General features: G+C 38.8%; 1 protein-coding gene across 1 annotated transcript in view; it reads right to left on the bottom strand.

The window, feature by feature from the left end:
• Window positions 1–22,738, bottom strand: part of LOC124595480 (tubulin glycylase 3A-like) — a 137,185-nt gene extending 114,447 nt beyond the window's left edge. Inside the window, exons 1-3 of the mRNA XM_047134240.1 lie at window positions 22,194–22,738; window positions 21,092–21,230; window positions 19,534–19,736 (exon numbers count right to left, since the gene is read on the bottom strand). Of these exons, the coding sequence (XP_046990196.1) occupies window positions 19,534–19,736; window positions 21,092–21,230; window positions 22,194–22,556 (705 nt within the window). The 5' untranslated portion in view covers window positions 22,557–22,738. The remainder of the gene's footprint in view (window positions 1–19,533; window positions 19,737–21,091; window positions 21,231–22,193) is intronic.
• Between the last annotated feature and the right edge of the window lie 366 nt (window positions 22,739–23,104).

Here is a 23,104-nt window from a genome sequence, read left to right as displayed (position 1 = left end):
GATGTGTGGTGCATAGATACATGTAACAACAAAGAGACTTAATTGGTTTTCTATTTTTCTACCGCATACGCAGAAACACACACACACACACACACACACACACACACACACACACACACACAAACCACAGGGGCACGCACCTACCCACAGTCTATTACGAGCTGCAGGGGTGGAAGGAAAGGCCGTAGCAACTGGGAGGGATAAAACAATGTGTGGAATAATGAGGAAGTGGGGAGGTGGTCAGATGCATTTTAGATGAGGAAGCAGGTGGCTATCAACAAGAAGTAGCAGAATGATGAATGGAAAGGTGACATTCCCAAAAGGGTGAGAGAGGGGAGGAAAAGAGATAGATAGATAGATAGACAGAGACAGAGAGAGAGAGAGAGAGAGAGAGAGAGAGAGAGAGAGAGTCAGAGAGAGAGAGAAAGAGAGAGAATCCTCCATCCGAACTCAACCACATCCCCCCCCCCCCTCCCTTCCCTCCACTCTGTTAGCTTTTTTAATGTTACCTTGTCAATCCTCATTTTCCTACTCCCATTATTAACTACCACTTGGCTCCCATTTATCACACCTCCCATTCCATACATATTACCACATCCCATTCTCCACATGCATTTAGTTTCTGCCCCTGTCAATGTGAGCAACCAGTCAAATAGTCAATCTCACTGTGACTATGGTTGCATACCTTTGGTTGTCTTTGTGGATGCATGTGTGAAAGTGAGCTATTATGCCAGAACCCTTACATGAATTCAGAACAGAATATAAATATCTATATAATAATGAGAAAAGGTAACCACTCACCAATAAGTGATTGGTGCACAGACACAAGTAATAGCACAGACTAAACTAACTGTAGGGTAGAAATTTTCTTATTTGGAATGCATGACCTATTTATACTTGCAGGGTGACACCATATTTCACAAAATAAGAGCGTACTTCAAACTAGTATACAGAGCCCGTGTAGAGTCCAACACTACAACCTACATGACAAACTGGTACATTTGGAAGAGGTATTCAGTAAAAATAGATAGACAAAACATCAGATTAAATGATCTGTGCAAGTGAAAACGTCAGACCAATCAAAGGAAGAGTGAGTAGAAAGAGATATAAAGTCTGCAGTCCTTCTACCATATGTGGAAAATGTTTCTTCAATAATGTGAAACATTAAGTGGATGTGACCTCTGCTCACCTGCCAAAGCAGCAGCTCTTCTGACATCTGTAAAAGATGATGTCCTACAAAAATTATGTAATTATGAAATTCCTTGTCACAGTATGATAAAAGTTACATGTGACAAACAATACACAGTGTACAAGATGGGTCTAACACCAGTGACACACCTGCCGCCTACAAATCTGCAATGGCTGAATACTGAATTTCAGCTGGATGTTCCATGGATTATGGGAAAGTCAAGGTACTGGCCACAACCTCATCCAGTTGGGACCCAGCAGTCAAGGACATTGTGGAAATACAATTAACAGACAGCCTGCTCAATGCAGACAAATGTTTCCAGCCCGAGAAATTATTGAAACATCCCATTTCATGAATGTGCACTCAAAGGACTTCTTGCTCAGAGTCTTTCTTGCATGGCATTCCAACACATATTCTCCTTTTTAATACTAATCAAATAATTCGTAAGCATTGTCGATCTGCTGACTTGGAATATGTTAAGTTTTCTAAGATGCGCAAATTTTTATCTACGACTGGCACTCTTCTGTCAACTGTCCTATCTCTGACACATACACATTTACTCTACTGTATATTTGTGTCAAGTGCTTATAATTCAGTAAGTGATTCATCTTGAAGATGACTGTACGAGCATTAGCCAAAATATTGGAAGGCAAAATAATTTTGTCCCACATGTACAGCCAAAAAATGATGGTATATTCTGTTAACTTGCTTTTTACCAACATAGATCCCTCAAGACGAGCAGGCTGTAAATTAAGCAAAAGTTTGTACAGCCTGTAAGCAAGTGATAATGTGACAGCAAGAAACTCATTCATCCATAATATTCCATAGATCCCGTAATGAAGAAAAATGTTTGTGGATGTTAAATGTTTCAAAGCATATACTAAAAATGAAATAGCTGTCAGAAACTGCATTAATCCTCATTAAAAGGTATTTTCTATTTTTGCTTACTCATCTAAAAGGAATGCTGATAGAAAAAGCTGCCACTTCATCAGTTATGTTAAATAGATGCTGTTTATCTTGTATTATTTGCTCCATATCAAAACTGACATTTATGAAATAACAAGTAATCTACGTGCCACAAGAACAATGCCTATTTACAACAACCATTTCTATTTGTCTGTCAACTATTGCATTTTGGTAATCACAGTTCAAGAAAGTGATTTTTATTATTGACTAAAACTAGCATTTGTAAGTACATGTACTGGAAAGTGAGTGTAAAAATGCAATGATGTCTGAAGAGACCTCTGCAAGATGCGCTGTTATCTACACTGGATTCTTACCCCTTACTTTTATTGAATAAAAGGCTGTTGATGGTACCAAAGTCAGCATCCAGACACTCATGGATGACACAATAATTGAAACTGGGGCTAACAAAATAAAATCAGAAATGCTTAACTCCATTTTCAAAATTTTCTTTACAAAATGAAACAGATTGTCCCATTTTAATTTTTGCACTATTCTGTCTATATGGGTGTCAGCAACATTGAGAGACTGCAGAGACTGCTAAAAATTGAACAAAGCTCCATGGTCCAGGAATCCCTATCATATTCTATCAGCATTTGCAGCTGATCTAACCTCCCATTTAACAATAATTTGGTTTCTACATGAGACTCACATATTTCATTTGAGGAGTTGTTCACAGCTGAGAGTTAGAATCATCTAATTTCACCAAAAGTGGTTTGAGTGTCACATACACCAGGTAGTGCCTCTGGACCCATAGCTTTCTTCGTTTCATCATCACACTCTAAAGTCAATTGCAGTTTAGTGCAAGTCTGGGTCTTATTTACTTGGTCCATGCTTGCTTTGCATAAGTCTTAAATTTTTCACACTGTAGCACTCTTACTGTTTCCATGTTTGTCCCTGAAAATGCTTTTGGACTGTTCACCAGTTAGATTGACATCCGGTGTTTTTTGTATGTGCCATACACTGTGGTACTCCACGCTCATCTTGAACATCTTTTGTGGATGCTATCATCTCACTGCAAGAGATATAGCAGTTGGCAAGGAGAACTTGCTCTGGAGTGTATATTCCATGTTAGTGTTGTGTATATAGTGGCCATGGGGAACCAGTATTTTTGGAGAGACAGACACAACAAATGCAGTGCAGGAGGAGCAGCTGAAACAACAACGCCGGCCGCGGTGGTCTCATGGTTCTAGGCGCGCAGTCCGGAACCGCGCGACTGCTACGGTCGCAGGTTCGAATCCTGCTTCGGGCATGGATGTGTGTGATGTCCTTAGGTTAGTTAGGTTTAAGTAGTTCTAAGTTCTAGGGGACTTATGACCACAGATGTTAAGTCCCCTAGTGCTCAGAGCCATTTGAACCATTTTTTTGAAACAACAACAGCAAAACAGTTACAACAGTGGAAGAAAATGCATTTACTAATCTGTTTCCTGACCACACATCCAGCAGTGTGGGAGCCTGTGGCATAAGTGTAGGTGGTACAGCCTCTGCCAGTGGCCGCATTTGCAGGTTGATGTGATCACAGAAAGGTGGGAAAATTACCTCTCCTGTAGATAAGAGAGCTTTGCTGTTGTCGAGTAGTAGTAGTTTGTTGAGACTGTGACACCTTATGGACGCTGAAAAAGTAGATTTTGGAGAATTGTATAAATTACTCTGCCAATACAGTCAGCAAGTGCATGAGGTAGCTGCCCATTTATAGCTCAATCATCATGGACACTGTCTACATCTACATCCATACTCTGCAAGCCACCTGACGGTGTGTGGCGGAGGGTACCTTGAGTACCTCTATTTGTTCTCCCTTCATTCCAGTCTCGTACTGTTTGTGGAAAGAAAGATTGTTGGTATGCCTCTGTGTGGGCTCTAATCTCTCTGATTTTATCCTCATGGTCTCTTCACAAGATATACATAGGAGGGAGCAATATACTGCTTGACTCCTCGTTGAAGGTATGTTCTCGAAACTTCAACAAAAGCCCGTACCGAGCTACTGAGTGTCTCTCTTGCAGAGTCTTCCACTGGAGTTTATCTATCATCTGCATAATGCTTTCACAATTACTAAATGATCCTGTAACCAAGCACACTGCTCTTTGTTGGATCTTCTCTATCTCTTCTATCAACCTTACCTGGTAGGGATCCCACATCGGTGAGCAGTATTCAAACAGTGGGCGAACAAGTGTACTGTAACCTACTTCCTTTGTTTTTGGTCTGTATTTCCTTAGGATTCTTCCAATCAATCTCAGTCTGGCATCTGCTTTACCGACGATTGATTTTATATGGTCATTCCATTTTAAAACACTCCTAATGCCTACTCCCAGATAATTTATGGAATTAACTGATTCCAGTTGCTGACCTGCTATATTGTAGCTAAATGATAAAGGATCTTTCTTTCTATGTAGTTGCAGCACATTACACTTGTCTACATTGAGATTCAATTGCCATTCCCTGCACCATGTGTCAATTCGTTGCAGATCCTCCTGCATTTCAGTAAAAGTTTCCATTGTTACAACCTCTCAATACACTACAGCATCATCCGCAAAAAGCCTCAGTGAACTTCCGATGTTATCCACAAGGTCATTTATATATATTGTGAATAGCAATGGTGCTACAACACTCCCCTGTGGCACACCTGAAATCACTCTTACTTCGGAAGACTTCTCTCCATTGATAATTACATGCTGGGTTCTGTTATCTAGGAACTCTTCAATCCAATCACACAATTGGTCTGATAGTCCATATGCTCTTACTTTGTTAATTAAATGACTGTGGGGAACTGTATCAAACGCCTTGTGGAAGTCAAGAAATGTGGTATCTACCTGGGAACCAGTGTCTAAGGCCCTCTGAGTCTCGTAGACGAACAGCGTGAGCTGGGTTTCACACAATCACTTTTTTGAAACCCATGCTGATTCCTACAGAGTAGATTTCTAGTCTCCAGAAAAGTCATTACACTCGAACATAATACGTGTTCCAAAATTCTACAACTGATCGACATCAGAGATATAAGTCTATAGTTCTACACACCTGTTTGATGTGCAGGAAATTTGCGGCTGTGCAGGAAGCAATGGCAAGCAGCACCATGGGAGAATATTCCTGCATTCACAACAGAGCTCACGAGCATATCAGAGTGCCTATGCTGCACTGTATCATGTTACATTTGGAAATAACTGGGTGTCGTACAAGGTTTCAATTAGGTACGGAGACCTCAGTCAATCTGAGATAATTATTGCCATATGGGGTGCCCCACATTAGAACACTCTCAGTGCTGAGTAATATTTTATAATGGGCAGTGGATTCCCTTGTGAGGACAACTACAAGCCAAGACCAATACAAAATTGTGAAATGACAGTTCACAATGTTGGTTGTAAATTTATAGCTGGCAGAAAACTTTTTCAGACTCAATGCATTCACTTTTCTTGGATTTGAAGTAGTTGATAAACTTAACCTTTTCTCTCAGATAGTACCATTTCAGAATTTGGAGGCATTGCTGCAATTGTTCAATCAACTTTCTTTAAGGACCTGGGTAGACACGAATTTTGAAGCCCACATAACACTGAAACTTTCAGCAGTTCTGTTGAGCCCACCTGCGCAATTTTCAATGCAAGATAAAGGGAAGGTGGAACTCAACAGATTGTGATACTTCAGAAAGGTCTCACTCATTTCATCAAAATAGTGGGCTACCTTCACTGTTGTGATTCAGAAACTCACTTATAACGTTACGACTGCAGCAATTTCAAGTACACAATCAGTGCACTAAGTGAAACAGACATTTATACAATACCACAACCCAAAGAGCTACTGGTTATATTGGCCAACAGTATTTTTTTCAGAATTGATCTCTGAGATGTATACTTGCAGCTACCATTGGATGCTGAGCCTCCACCAATTTTAGTATTAAATGCACCTTTTGGGATGTACCAGTATAACTGTTTGCTGTTAGGGCTAGCTTCAGCCCCAGGAATACTCTAGCACAGGCTCATCCAAGAATTGTGCCCGGTGGGCACGCCCGCACCCCACGGGTGCAATAAACAATTAATTTATAGATCTAAAAGATAAGAGTTTTGAAATTATAGTAGAGGTACACTTTAAAAAAAAAAATCTCACAAGATAGATAAGGATGCTTCGCAACTTTATACTGAACAATAAAATAAAAACTAATACATACACCAGCGAAAACTAAGCCATAGATAATCACAGAGTACCCCAGAAAGAATCCCAGAGTGCCCCAGAGAGCATCCCTGAGTGCCCCAGAGAGCATCCCAGAGTGCCACTGTGAGCTAAAACACCAAGAAGAATCGCTTCTCGGCTTTTGGCAAGATCAATGTGTAGGAGAATTTAATAGATAAGTTAATCTTGGATCCTACAAATGTGATAGGACCACTCAGAAGCTCTTCTTGAACAACATTATTAGGAACAAAACTGAAAGTGTCAATGGTTTTATATATTGGCATTCTTTGCCTCCTGTAATATGTTCTCCGACGGTAAGGCATGGCTGTGTGCTTTGTGCGGCTGCCTCGAGTCGAATGAGCATGCTGTTCTCTGTTGAGAGGGATATGCAGTCCCATGACATCATAGCGATAAGCTTATCTGGGCGTGGCAGGAAGTAAGCCCGCTCAGTAGCGCAATGGTGGCGCCGGAAGTCGAGCAATTCTGCGGATTGCGCTCAGTTAAAACTTAGCGCGATCCGCCGAGGCCCAGCGCAGCCCCCCCCCCCCCCTGAAATTTTTGCACAGTTCAAATACCCAGATCTGCTGCTTACACAGCCAACAGTGACTTTTCTGCAGCCAGATGTGGGAGAAGATACTACTCATATGCAACTCAACTGCGCATGTGCCTGAGCCCGCTCATAACTGCTAAAATGAATATAATGTAAGCATATGTGACATTACGCAGATCGGAGGTAATTTGTTGTTACAAAGCATTACATAGTCTTCCTAAAGCCTTTCACAGATTTTGATGTTGGCAGACACTTGTATGAGCTCTGTGTTTTTTTTTTATATGGCACATTTCCTTTGCAATTTAAGTTTTATTCTCTCGTTCATGTTTTGTTGTTGCACTATTATTCTGCAGTAGCAGGATACAGTAATATCCTCTGTTAGAGTGTCAGTCGTACCAGTCAAAATTACAAAAAATTAACTGACAACTAAAACAGTGAAAAATTCCCGGGATTCTAAAAAATTCCCAGGTTTTTCCCGGTTTTCTCCCAGATGAAAAAATTCCCGGGTCTTTCCTGGATCTCCCGGTTGTCCCAGGATGTACACACCCTGTCAGATATACTGTGTTGAATCAACTATCTGGATGACATCTGAGTTACTGGCTCCACAAGAGAACAGTATTTGCAGGATCTGCAGGCAGTTTTCCAACAACTGGTAGACAACTGGCCTCGTTGTGAGCTTGAAATATGTAGTTTTTTTTGCTCCTACAGTGCATTACTTAGGGCACGTGTTATGTAAGGGCAGTATTGTACCAACAGCAGAGTGTACTGCAGAAACAGAAAATTTGCTAGCTCCTAACAATATCAGGGAATCAGAGTCACTTCAAGGAAAGTAGAATACTGTGTGAAATTCATTCCATGGGCTGCCCCGTTTTGTCATCCATTGAACCAGCTTTGCAAGAAAGGAGTGAAGTTTGTGTGGTTGGAGCTGCATTAGTCAATGTTCCAGAAATTGAAACAACACTTCTGCTCTGTCTTTGGCCAATTTCAGCCTCTATAAGCCACTGATTCTGGCACCTGATGCATCTTGATATGGTACTGGTGCTGTGCTCTCTCACAGAAATCCCAATATCCCAATGACTATTGAGTTTACCTCTAAGATCTTGTTGGCAGTGCACAGAGATTATTCTCTGATTAAGACAGAGGCTCTCACAATCATGTGTGGATTAAAAAAGTTCCATTTTTTCTTGTGCAGTAGACTAAGTTCCAACTCCTTATGGGCCATAAGCCACTCATCTCAATGTTTGGTCCCTGTCCAATCTCATGAACAGAATGGCACAGTGTTTACAGAACTGGGTCTTGCTTCTGAGTAATTATTCTTATGACATTTGTTGCAGGCTCACCTCCCTACACGTGAATGTGGACGCCTTGTTATGGTTTGTGGCGGGTTGTGACATCAACTTTGGCAAGCAGGAGGCAATCTGTTTTGCACCAGGCCAAAACCTTCAGGATACGCTCAATAAATTTTCTTTGATAGTGCAGGAAATTGCAGACACTATGGATATGGATCTGGTCTTACACAGAGTGTTTACAGCAGTGCAGCAAGGATGCCCAAAGCCTTTTCCCATGGCATCAGACCCAGTTCTCTGAATGTACTGCTAACTTTGCATTAAGTTCAACATTGCAGAAGGCGTCCTATGGTTAGCTACAAAAGATAAGAACTGCTACATTGTTTTTCCACTGCCATTGTAACAATGCATTCTGCAGATGAACATGAATCCCATAGAGGAATGTCACACATGAAAGCATTGGCCTGGCAATGTGTCTATTGGTGAGCAATTAGTTCTACATTGAAAATGCAGTGCATGCCTGTTCAGCATACAAGCACAACCAGGCAACCCCACAATAAAAATTTTCTACATAGTCTATACCAGAGCATCCAGGGGACAATGTGCATATAGACTTCACCAGTCCTTCTCAGGGCCCACATGGCTATTAGTGATTGACACCTTGTCTCATTACCTATTTGTTGCTACATTGTCCTTCATGACATCATACGCTAATACCGGGGCCTTTTGCTATTGAGGGTTTGCTGTGCACCCTAGTCTCAGACAATGATCACCAGTTAGTGTCAGAGGAAATTTTAGCATTCTGCCATTTTTTTTGGCATCTTACCAAGCAACTCCAATCAAGACGCACAGTCCGGCTAATATGCTGCACAGCCATTAGCCGAATGGCCTCTTTGACCTATTGTGCCTGGCACCAATGGCAACGCCATGGCACCAGCAAGATTCTGCCATATGGACATACTCATTTTAGGCTAACACCAGGGCGGACACAAGGCACCATGGTAGGACATACGAGGTGTTAACTTTATATAGTTGGAGTAGGTTAGCAGTGAACACACCAACAAGCACTGAGTGGTAACTGTGGATGTTTGTGGCACTGAGTGGTAACTGTGGATGTTCCCACTATATCTGTGCATACCTATGCACTGCTTGCCACATAATTTACACCATCACCCAGAGACACTCACCACTCAGGAGAACTGTTTACCAGAGGAGATCTCATGAAGGTAGAGTATCCCTCTCCATCATTGTCCCAACCAGCACAATCAGCCCCACCCCCTTAGTACTCAACAGATCTTGACCACCAACCTATGATTGAGCATCAGCCCATTACCAACTCAAACATCTTCCATGACATCCCAGCAGAGCTCACCAAGGCAAAACCCCTTGTGGGGATCCCCGTCACACCTTGTTCTCTTGAGTTGGCAACTCTGGCACAAGCCTGGGCAATTTCAGCCATACGTTACATAAAAGAGGGAAGAAATTTGGTATCCCTGTGAGACTCACATATGTCACATGAGCAGCTGTTTGTGGTTGAGGGGAGAGGTGATCTGCAACTCCATAAGTGGTGTATGTGTTGCGTACATTCGGCAGTGTCTCTGCAGTCTTAGCTTTCCTGGTTTAACCACATGGACTCCAAAGTTAGTCACATGTTAGTGTAATCCCATACCTTGTTTACTCAGCCTATACTTGCTTTGTATAAGTGTTAAATTCTTCACATTGCCGGTTCTTGCAGTTTCCATGTTTGAGCCTGACTGTACCTTTTGACTCTGCACACCAACTAGGATGGCACCAAGTGGTTCTCATGGGTACCACACATTGTGGTAGTTTGCACTCATCCTGAGCATTTTTTTTTTATGTCATCATTTTGCTGTGCAAGATAATATATCAGATCACTCAAACAAAAAACTGTGCCCAGTAGTTGAAAGAACACACAAGATCCTCTACAAGAAGAATATCTAAAGTGCACAAAAGTACCATCCTAAACAACTAATGTAGTGGCAAAAAGCCCTACAGGAGGCCTAGCTGGATGGCAGTGTTGGGAAGCTGGGTCATTTGGATGAGTTTCATGCTGCTCCTGCTCCTCCTCATCATCATCATTATAATCTGACACCTGCCACTTAGCTGGAAACCTGGGAGCTTTTCATCATCATAGGGAATGGTTCACCTCTTGCAGAAATGACAGCGATAGATGAGAAGAATTACCTTGTGCATGCATTGTGTACACCTGGAGGCTTCATTCAGGGTGTTGATATGGCTGTTCTGATAGTCAGTTATGGAATATGGTGCAACCAACTGCAGAGTATAATACACACCTGATCAAACAACGCCTTTTGTCTGGGCTTTGTGGTCACATTTGGATTATTTCAATGATTGGAAGAAAAGGCAGAGAAGATCAGACATGCTCACTGAATTTCAACACAGATCACAATCTGCAGCATTGTACATAGGACTGATTGTAGTGTCCTGGTTCTGAGATGACTGGGAGGCTTGAAACAAAGACTTCAAAATTTCTGTACAAGCTAGTCTGTGACCTTTTAGACATGTGCCACAGGTCTGAGAGCTATAGGGTCTCCCTAAGTAGGTCAGTTATGTACTATACATCAGAGGCTGCTACACAGGTAGCCGAATGTGTGTAAGGTGCACACAAGGATTTTTTATATTAGGTGACTGAGCATCCAGTCCACATAATGACAGCTGAAGGAGACCACAAAGTATCTGTATAAGATCCAAAGAAATGGCCCTTGCAGATGAGACTGTTAAAATCCTAGTAATCAACATAATCTGAGCTGAAATGTAATGAGGCATCTCAAACAAAATAACTTCCTCAAAGCCAAAAACGTCAGTCATGCAAAACTTAAATAGCACTTTTCATACATAACATCTTGGAGCCATGGATGAAAGAAATCTGACAGATGCAGCACTTGCTGACTTCCAGAAAATTTTACTCAATATTATGCCAAGACTTATTAACAAAAGAACAATCATATGGAATATCCATGTGAAATGTGTGACTGGATTGTGGATTTCCCAGCAGGACATAGCATGTTGGACAGTCATTGACAGATTTAGAAGTAACTTCAGGTGAGCACAGGGGAAGTGTGTTAGGACTCACACTGTTCATGTTGTATGTTTATGACCTGGCAGACTATATTAATGGTTACCTAAGACCATTTTGTAGCTTATGCAATTCCCTATCATGAAGTAATGCCTGAAAAAAGCTGCACAAATATTCAGTTAGATTTTGCTAAGTTGTGAAAGAGGAGCAAAGCTTGGCAGCTTGTTTTAAATGTCGAAAAATGTGCACTTCACAAAATGCAAAAATGTAGTATCCCATGACTTCCACAAAGAGTCACAATTAGAATCAGTCAACTCTTACAAATAACTGTGGGTATATGAAATGGAATAATCATAAAGGCTCAAGCACAGATAAAGTAGGTGGTGGGATTCGGTTAAATGGCAGAATATTAAGTAAATGTAATCACTCTACAAAGGAGATTGCTTACAAAACACTTGTTCAATCCATCATAGCTTAAGTGTGGGACCCATACCCAACAGGACCAACATTGCATATGATGGGCAGCGTGAATGTTTATAGGTTTGTTTGACTCATGGGAGAGTGCCTCAGAGATGCTGAAGAAACGGAATTGCCAAATGCTTAAAGACAAATGTCTGATATCCCATGATAGTTTATTATGAAGTTTCAGTATTATGAGAGGAATATGAGAATATACTATAGTTCCTATAAATCTCTCTTTTAAGAACAGCATAGAAAAGATTACACTAATAACAGTGTTAGACATTTAAGAAGTCATTCTTCCCATGTTTCCTACATGAATGTAACCTATTACATGGTGCAATTGGAAGAACCACTGGGCCATATGGTCTAGTAGTAAAGCATATGTTTGGAAACTGGGAGGTTGCAAGACTGAATCCCCATTGAACCATGGAATTTTTAGTCTGCCTTTAATCTAACCTTCACTTCTCAACAATGTGAGAAGTCACCAGGAATGACACATGGTTTTGATTCCCTGGTTTGATAATTGGATAGATTAAGGAGATGCTAGTCACCAAAGTACCATCTAATTAACAGATTTGCACCCAGCCATTGAGCAACACAAAATTATTATTATTACATTATTATCAGAAGTACCCTTTTCCACGCACTCAGAATGATTTTCAGAGTGTATGTGTATGTAGAAAATGTAAATCTGGATTGCGACTGAGATTTGGACTGACATCCTCCTGAATACAAGACCAGTGTGTTACTTCTGTGTCAACTTGCTCGTTGTATGTGGAGGAGGTATGCAGTGAGTTCAGTGGAGCCTCTTTGCCTACAATTACATTCAGTGTAGGGACTGGTAACATATAGTTTTACATAGTTTTTGTATATGGCACTTATATTATTCAAATGACTGCTTACAAACCGGTGGTATGGAGGAGAGGAATATGGCAATAACACCTTCAATACTTTTCACATAGATATCAACTTTTCTGCAGAAACTGTTAACCTCTTAATACAGGGGTTCTCAGTCTTTCAGATAAGTCTCTTGTAAGCATACTGTTCTTTGAAAGATGAGTCCCAAAATTATCCAAACTTTTTTTAAAAAATCATCACAGGTGAAAAAATTGGTGCTATGCTTATGATGCTAAATCAATGTTACAATGAAGCCAGTGAAAGATTTTGAGCTCACCTCATCCCAGGATCTTTTGTTAGGTGAAATCAAACATTAAAACAATGCTGATTTGTTTCTTCAGTGGGAGAGAAGTCATCCATTCAGGGTTAATTCCACAGGGTCAGAAAGTTAGACAGGCTTTCTACTTGGAAATTTTGAAAAATTTGCACAACAATTTGCTGCGGAAGTGACCTGACTTGTGAGAGTCAGGTGACTGTTGTTTCATCACACAATGCCCCTGTTCATATAGCCCTGTCTGTGTTACAGTTCTTGACCGAAAATTATATAACTGCATTCTACATCCCCCATACTCACATAACATTGTCCCGTGCAACCTTTTTTTTTCTCTTTTTTTTCCCATCTCCCTAGAATGAAAACAGACATGAAAGGAAAGTGTTCTGCTGATGTTGCTGAGGTGGAGAAAAAAACGGTGGAGGTGCTGTCAAACATCAAAAGATGAATTTAACGAGTGTTTCAAAAAATAGAATAAAAGATCAGACAGACTATTAGTGCAAGTGAAGAGTACTTTGAAGGGGATTGAAAGTTTCTTTCATTTTTGGGGGGGGGGGGGGGGGAGAGGGGAGGGGGGGTGTGGGCGATGGGACCCTCTTGTGTTACTCCACTCAAGAACATGTTAATCTACAACGTATGTATCATATATTTTATCTTTATTGTCTTCTTAGGAATATGTTAAGCTCAAACTGTTACCACTCTCATATTTTTCAGGCACTATAACAGCCATGTGAAAATTTGGTTTCTTGTACTCATATAATTATTTATTGTAATATTTACTTTAACTTTGCTCCCCGTATACACTACTCAACCCCAGTGAAACACAATTATTCAGTATGTGTTGTATAAGCAATATTTTATTTCCATTATACCGTTATTGTCACGTATGTTACATTTCAACTTTGTACAATTTGTCACACTCCATATCCTTGCAATTCACTCGCTACCTGATTCAACAGAACAAGAAATAAATAAATAAATACAAATTAGTAAATAAATGAAGCATATTAAAATAAGACTGCTGCTGAGAAAATAGGACATCATTAAGATGAATCTAGAAGAATCTAGATTCACCAAAGAAAAACTGGAAAATAAAGCAGAAAGCTCCTATTTATCAGAAGAATGTAAAATGGTTAAAAATATAATTCTGAAAGTCTTAAAGATCAGAGAAGTAAAGAAGAGAAAGAACAGGAAAGAATCAATTACATTAAGTATGTCACATAAAATCGATGAACATGGGAAATAAAAGAATGGACATTCTACAAAAGGAAAAAAAAATGGCATAGGAAACTAAGTAATGAACAAAGAAGATTAAATAATCAGGCTAGACTGAAGAACTGGAAAAGCATGATAAATTAGGTGTATAGAACAATGAAAATCTCACAAACAAATATAAAAAGTCAGCATTAAGGGTACGGTATACTAAGCAAAAATTGGAAGATGATAGCACTCGTAGCAGAGGAAAGTAAGTGTGGAAAGCATACATTGAAGAATTATATGAAACCTAATGAAATCATACATGAAAACATGAACATTCTGTCAAAACAGGAAGAGGCATTATATCGTTTTCAGACAAGAATTGTACAGACAGGGCTGCGTGAACAGGGGTACTGTCATGACAGAAAAACCAGTCACCCGACTGCCACAAATCAGCTACTTCTGCTGCACATGGTTGTGCAATCTTTTCAAAAGTGCCAAGCAGAAAACATGGTTAGCTGTCTGGCCCTGTGGAACAAATGCTGAATGGACGAGTCCTATCACACTGAAACATCAAAATATTGGGATACCTTTGAAATGCAGTTGTGGAGTAAAAGGCTAAAAATGAAGTGGATGGATAAAATGACAAGTGAAGAAGTACTTATAAGAGTGAGGGAGGAAAGGAAACTATAGGAATGATGCAAGAACAAGAAAAACTTCTTGGCTTGGTCATACTGAGTGAATTGCCTGAAGGAAGTATCATTTAAGGAAAGACTGCAGACATGAGAGGCAGAATGAGAAGTCTTGGAATGCGGGATGGCACTAAAAATACACCAAGTTAGCAGCACATTATGGAAGAGGCATAGAACAGATGAAAGTCTAGAGAGTGTGCTTGACACTTGTCGTATGACAGAGATACCAACGAAGAAGACAGCTAACAACTCAGTATATCATCAATGGGTTGATTGGACAATAAGCAAATAAACATGCCTGAAAATGTTGCTAACCTTTTGGACATATACTTCTACAGAGCTAACTGGTACAGAAAAACTGGCTAAACCTACACCTTGCTTTGTTTGGAAGTAACTACTTATCAAATGTAATATTTTCACCAGGTTGGTAACAGCGGACGTAGTTTTGCATGAACTTGTTTCCACATTTCACAAATAAGAGCAAAATGAGCTTCAGTGCACTGATTTAATGATGCCTTCTCAACAAAGCAGAGGAATCTGGTAAGTTAATGGAATCTGGCCTGTCATTTTATCCCTGACAAAATTAGGCCCTGCAGAACATGACCCAGAATCATACTAGGAAACATCTTTAGCACAAAAAGCACCTCTGGAATACATAATACCAATCATTGCCTCAAATGATATGGTTTAAGTGATGTTTTCTATTTAATTTTAATCATTTGATTTTGTGTTTTTTTTTATAATATGTAGCACTGATTCGTCAAAAGATGTCTGAAGGCACTGTTGATGGAGTCATCTACTTGGCAGCAGGCATATGCAGTGGGCCCTCCACGCTTCTTCAATACCTTCAAAGCAGCCATTCTACTAAGCAATATTGTGTTAGTGACTTTTCTTTGTGAATGCTGTTTTCATGTCATGTGTTTCTGTGCTCGAAGTGTCTATTTGCTATAGGTGAGTGGTTGCCCTTTCCCTTATTTTGTGTATAACTCTTCATCAGTCTCACTATCTTGATAGTTCGTTATCTCTGGCAGGAAACCACCATCAGAATCCAATGTCACTTTCTCATTCAACATACGAGTTTCCAGAATAGGGAAAATCTCTTCATTAGTAAGACTACGCTGATGTGGCATAACTGTAAACACCTGTTATAGGCAAAAGACAATAACTGATGAGTTGAGTAAGAAGTACAAAATACGACTGAAAAGTTATGTTACAATGTCCAATGTGAGAAACCTTTCTAACAATGCATACATCATTATTTGACACAGTGGTTGTTCATCAAAGCAAAATGAAACACAATTATCTTTGTAATTATGAGAACAGCAATATTCTACAAAGGAGATACACCTGGGGTTGATTAACCCCTCCACTGTTCTAGATATACTTCTTGAAATTTCCATGAAATCATGAAGTTCAGCACATTGCGGCACATTATTGTAAAAAGTAGAAGAAAAAGGAAAAGTCATGAAGTATGGTAGAAAGTTTTTAGAAACTGAGCTCGATGTTGCAGAAATAAAAGTTGAAAAGCGTTTTGATCCCTACCGTTGATCTAGTGTTAAGGACTGGTCCAATCTATTTCATACACTGTACAGTTCAAAATTCACAGGACCAATAAATAAATAAATAAACTTTGTGAAGATATCAAGAAAAATGTTTATGTCAATTATGGAAGTCCAACTTCACATCAAGGGAGAATTTGCATATAACACAATTTATTGACAAGCTAATGATCACTGTCATGTCTCTTCCCCTTCCCTCTCAAAGTACTGCAGTACTTCATTTTGTCAATTTAGATCTACAGATTTACGAATTTATCACATTTTTTTCAATTATTAAATTATCTTCATGTTAATTACCTTTATGATAATTTCACATGAAAATATGCAAACAATAAATTTTCTAAGAATTCTGTGTACTATAGCAGTAAGTCATATCTAAAATAGTACTGGAAGCAGCCTTCATCATAATTTTTTCCTGTATTTTCCCCATAAAAATGTGTCACAAACACAAAATATCAGATACCAGTTTTAATTAAATGGACAATTAATTAATGGAATGAAGTATGTTAAATATGCAGATATGTTATAAAAAAGGTATCTTTGGTACATTAGATAATTGTAAATTAACATTCATACATCCATGTTGCATCAGTACTACAGCATTTTATGATAACAGTACTGCAATCCTCTTTTTGCTTACCAAGTTTATTTGAAATCTACAGCAACAAAAGGACAGTTTCTGTTCACGAGTAGGCCCTATATCTTTACTAACTGTTCACTTATAAGTGATAATAAAGTGAGCAAATTTGTAACACAAATGAAATATAGATGAAATCTCGTGTAAGTTAATGTGAATTAATGGAAATAAAAATAGGCACAACATATCAAAATAATAAAAAATTGAATTACATTTACTAATTTTGATCATATTTTTGGAATTTCAGTGCATTTTTTCTGAAAATTAAAATTCACTTTTCCTATTTCTATTTCTACATTCACTCTCTGTAAACCACTTGAAGTGAATGGCAGAGGGTTCTTTCCATTGTTATTACGGCTTCTTGCTGCCGCATTCATGTATGGAGCACAGGAAGAATAACTGCTTAGAAGTCTCTGTGTATATTGTAATTAGTCTAATCTTGTTCTCATGATTCGTAGGGAGCAGCACATAGAAGGCTGTAGTATATTCCTTGGAATAAAGTATCTTGCACTGTGTGCTGATGCTAGTAATATGTTGACACTGGTTGTAGCCAACAATAGTATACAATAGTCAAGTAGAATTGCTGAATCTAATGATTTCTTTCAGCAAAGGGTATAAATTTATTGCATTTGTTTTTGACATACAGAGACACAGAAGTTTTAGTGATCTGATTATTATGAATTTTAAAGTTGATTATTTTCATATTTCTTTGGTAACTGTAAAAAATGAGATGTGCTGACAGACTGAATTGTAGCAAAGCCTTAGATCTAAGTTAGGCTGGAATGTGATGATTTGCCTGTGAGGTGGCAAAGTCAACGAATCTTGGCCATAATAGACTACATGTAGCATAGTCCAAGATTCATAGCAATAAGCTACTTACATATCTTATTTCTGATTTTTCTGAAAATTCCAACAATGTGGATAAAATCTAACCTGTAAGATCAAAAAATCAACTAACTTTATACCAGTAAATAACGGAAAATTAAAAACAAGAATATCACTGGCAAACTACATCTGACTCATGATTCATCATGCTGACTTCCCATAATTCATTATGTAAACCATTACAAACAGCAAAATGTAATAGAAAAGCTGCTGCCACCATAAGTGCACTATTACCTACACCTAGATTCCTCACTTAAAGCCAGTTCTTGAAACTTTGTAAGTACAATTTCTCATGGCAGTTTGCGTCTGTCTTGAAGTGTCTGCAGTTTAATTTCCTTAGCATCTCTGTGACACTCAGCCAAGAGGACAAACACACTCAAATCATCTATGTTGCCCTTCTTTGTAGTGGTTCAACATCCCCCACTAGTGCTGTATGGTACGGGCACCTTTACAAATGTCTGCTTGTGTCTGTGTACGTGCGGATGGATATGTATGTGTGTGCGAGTGTATACCCGTCCTTTTTTCCCCCTAAGGTAAGTCTTTCCGCTCCCGGGATTGGAATGACTCCTTACCCTCTCCCTTAAAACCCACATCCCTTTGTCTTTCCCTCTCCTTCCCTCTTTCCTGACGAAGCAACCGTTGGTTGCGAAAGCTAGAATTTTGTGTGTATGTTTGTGTTTGTTTGTTTGTGTGTCTATTGACCTGCCAGTGCTTTTGATGTGACTTACCAAACGAAAGTGCTGGCAGGTCGATAGACATATTATGTCTGCTTGTGTCTGTATATGTGTGGATGGATATGTGTGTGTGTGCGAGTGTATACCTGTCCTTTTTTCCCCCTAAGGTAAGTCTTTCCGCTCCCGGGATTGGAATGACTCCTTACCCTCTCCCTTAAAACCCACATCCTTTCGTCTTTCCCTCTCCTTCCCTCTTTCCTGATGAAGCAACCATTGGTTGCGAAAGCTTGAAACTCTGTGTGTGTGTTTGTGTGTTTTTTATTGTGTCTGTCTACCAGCGCTTTCCCGTTTGGTAAGTCATGGAATCTTTGTTTTTAATATATTTTTCCCTTTTGCAAAGAACTGACAGAATACAATAAGCCTAGAATGAGGGAAGCTGAGTTCTGGGAAACTGACTGATTTTCACTATAGTGGCTAAAGCTCTGATCTAACTTCATGAATGTCCATTCATAACATGTTTTTAAGGAATATTCACTTGCAAAACACATCAGTTAATTTACCAAGGGACAGCAGAAATTAAAAAAAAATGAAATCCTTCAATCAATTCCAATCAGTTGTTTTGAATCAGTAGCACATTCTCAAAAGAAAATTTGTATCCCAAGATTTTTAAGTTCCGTAGTGTTCATGTCAGTTTCTTTGGCATATGAAGTAATCTATGCAGTTAAACCAGTAAAGGAAAGTAGTTTTCAGATTTAAATATACAGCTTTGAGAATATAATGGTTTTAGCTAGGGTTTATAACATTTTAATCACTTCTATTCCTTCACACCAGAAAAAGAATCATCTTGAACATCTGAAGCACATAAATAATTGTAAAAAGGAACAATTTTAACACCAGAATGGAAAAGAAACCAATCCTGTCATTTATTTTACTGTAGCCTTAAATAGGCCTTTATGTTTTGCCTCCACACCTCTCACGAACTAACATAAAACTTCTCACAAAACATAGATTTCAAAACATAATTATTTACCTCAAAAGATATGTTTGCCTGTCATTACCTTTGAAGTGAATGATGGTCTTGGAAGTCTGTTAATAAATTGTTTTTTATTTACATCTTGATACTCCAGAGGGTCATACCTCATTGACCAAATGAAATCTACACTTGTGTTTCGGAGTAAACGAGTCATTAGCATAGCCTCATTTTCACATGCACGAATGGCAGTGTGGTTCATCAGAGAGTCTTGGATTGCTTCATTGATGTCTGGAAAGGAAATGAATAATTTAATTATTTATTTAGTACCCATTTAATCACATTTTTGATATATGAATTGTCAAAATAGAAGACATTATAAAATTTTACATATAAATACGTATCATATAAAATATAGGTACATATAACTTGTAATGCTAACTCTAAACTGTTAGCTTTCTTATTAACATATTTTGATTGATTGTAATAAAATAAACAATATCCTGCTTAATAAAGTATACAAAAACACAATGTTCTGTACAAGACACACAGCTGAAAAGTTACTGACATCTTCATTGATTGTACTAAAGCAAGTAATATTCTAGTTACATATGCATAAGGAAACAGAATTTCATGTCCACACACATAGCCGCAAAAGACACATAATTACACACATTAATTAATAGGTGTACATTAGTAAAAGGTCTCAGTTTTATCTAGAAATACTTTGATAATTATAAACTGATGAGTAGAGAGGTTTTGAGGCAGAACCTACAAATTTGAGATATATTCCAAATATTTATTAGTGCCATAGAAACTGTGGATTATTAGTGCATCTTTTAGTTCTCTTTCAAATTATTATGGTTTGGTATTCTATTGATCTTATTTGGCAGTGCACTGAAGAATTTTCAGTTTATATACTGCACTGTCCTGAAGTCTTGTTTTTGTGCACACATCCTTATCTCTTGTTTCATAATTGTGAACCTCACTCTTCAAAACTGAAAACTCGCTGTGGGTCACAACGATGCAGATACTTTCAGATACAGATGGTATGATTATGATTTTTAATTCTTTAAAAATGCCTCTGCATAATTCACTGTAAGCAATGCCATGTACTAACCCTAATCTCTCAGCTTTTTTCTGAACTGACTATTTTTTGGAAGGGTATTTCCCCAGAATAGTACACCATACCTTAGCAGACTATGCCTGTAGGTATAACAAGCACTTAACATTGATTTGGCATTGGAATAATCTTTGATTCTTCAAAACATGATCTCTCACAGTATGCAGCCAGCTAAAATATAAAAATATAATATACACGAAATTACAAGCTTTGGTCTGAATGAGAACATCATTTCACCACTCAGTTAAAACAATCAGGTATACAATGAACACCACTAAGAATTCATCAAGGTCCCGAAGTCAACCGAATATATATTCGTGTGTGTGTGTGTGTGTGTGTGTGTGTGTTGTGTGTGAGAGATAGAGATAGAGAGAGAGAGAGAGAGAGAGAGAGAGAGAGAGAGAGAGAGAGAGAGAGGAGAGGGGTGGAGGTTGTGACCAGTGTTGTTTTCTTTTTTCATTTAAGATGGCATGCTTTACATAATTTTGTAAATGATCTATGGATGAACAGTCTAACTACATACCAGCATCGTCCTGGGCTGACAGTGAACCAGACTTGCGGTAACAGTAATGGTTTGGCGTAAGTTTTTCAACCCACCCTCTCTGCTTCAGTGCTTCACGTACTGATGGAAATGAGCCCATAACTGTGAACACTTTGTGATCCTGCAATAAATTTCTTGCATCAAAGTTTCCTATGATTTAAAAATTATTCGATTTACAAATTCAAATTTTTACACATTAAAAAAATAATGGTGTGAAGAAATAAGTTTGTGGCAACCCCTATTTTGCAAATGTACCAAATTATTTTCTAGTCAGAAAATCTAATAACAGTATCATAAAGAAAATCTTGCAAGTCTGTCAGTTTGGACTGTTTTACATGACATACTTAACATTAACATAAAATATGATATTCATTACAGATCCCAGTTCCTTAGCTCCTTTCTCATTAATGCATGATTTGAATTCAAGCAGAAACAATTAGTTCAACATAATAATAATAATAATAATAATAAAAACATGGTGGCTGCTTCCAAAATGTGACAACTTTTCTTACAGGAAGAAGAAACAAATATTATATTAATATGTGGCCAAAATGAAGTTTCAGCTGAAAATTATGTCAACCCCACAAACTGAAATAAAAGTGTACCGTTGCGATAATTACCGTACATAACAAGAATGTGAAAACATAGAATTTATTTCATCTTTGATTCTAATCAGAAGTAGGCCCAATATATTGTTAACTGTACTTTATTGGTCCATAAATCATTCTTAGTATGAGAGATGCAGTATGACACAGGGCAATACCAGCATGAAATAATGAGTCAAATTATAACACCCCATTTTACATTTGGCAGCACAGAATCTTCTAGGAAGTGAATATTCCAAAAGCTTAATATCGAGTCGTATTTTTTATAAAATACAAAAATGGTAGCTACCCAAGACTGTAGAGAAAGAGTTGAGCCGAGTAGCACTGTTATCTTTATTTTCACCATTGGGTCTTTACAGCTTCATGGAGGTAGGAAAATCAGGAGGTACTTCTACAGTACGCGTGGCTAATTCTCCGAAATAATGAGTAAGGCACTAATGTTGCGCATGCAAAATATATTTATCTCTCATATTGCTTACCTTTATGGCTTGATCGACTTTCTGCTTTAACTCGCGTAGTTTTTCGTAGGATACAACGATTCTGTAGGCTCTCGAATACCTATTCTTGCCTTGGGATCTCTTTCTGTTACCACTTCCAATTCGCCCCTTGGCGCCGTCACTTGGTTGACTGGTACTGTGTGTGTTGCTGTCAGTGTCAGACTTGGCCGCAGTTTCAGGCTCGGGGTCGTTGTCAGATTCATTGTTGAATAGCTCAATATCCTCGCTCGTTAGGAAAGCATTGGATGTCGCCGTCCAATTATCTGTCACTACATGGTTCTCTGTGTCAGTGCAAGATTCTGATTCCACGGAAATTTTGTCGTTTGTGATGCCGAAAGGGTCCATTGTACTTCAGCCTGCCACCATCATTACTATTTAAAATATTGCGTCTTTGTTTTGTTTTTCATAGTGATTGCTTGAAGTACTTGGCCACTATAAGGCTACGCGCGACGACGCACTGTCTGTGTAAATATGTGTGAAGACCGTAGATAATGTTGTCATCTTCTGTCATACCGCACCGCTCCTCGCCGAACGGCAGACAACCACTGCGGCAACTTCCGCAGCTGTTCAGTACTTTACGCTGCTATGCGTGACGTCGCGATTCCCATCGTAACACGTGCGCAACCCCCTCCCTCCTATCGTGACCTGAATATGTTCTTGCGGTGCCGTGACGAACAGGGGAAGGGAGAAAAGCGAACCAACGGTAAGAATTTGTTTGGAGATGGGGAGCTCAAATCGATATCTACTACCACACTGCGTGCTACGACCGAATTTGTCTTATAAACGCATACTGTGAGAGATGCCGCCTACGTACACGCCACGGCGAGCCGGTATTTCAGTTCACCGCGTGTAAATGCTGGCAGTATTACTTTCACATGTGATATCCGTAATAA

This window comes from Schistocerca americana, chromosome 2, assembly GCF_021461395.2.
Source record: "Schistocerca americana isolate TAMUIC-IGC-003095 chromosome 2, iqSchAmer2.1, whole genome shotgun sequence".
NCBI classification, from domain to species: domain Eukaryota; kingdom Metazoa; phylum Arthropoda; class Insecta; order Orthoptera; family Acrididae; genus Schistocerca; species Schistocerca americana.
The sequence above is the reverse complement of the archived record's forward strand: the minus strand, read 5'-3'. Positions and strand labels throughout refer to the sequence as shown.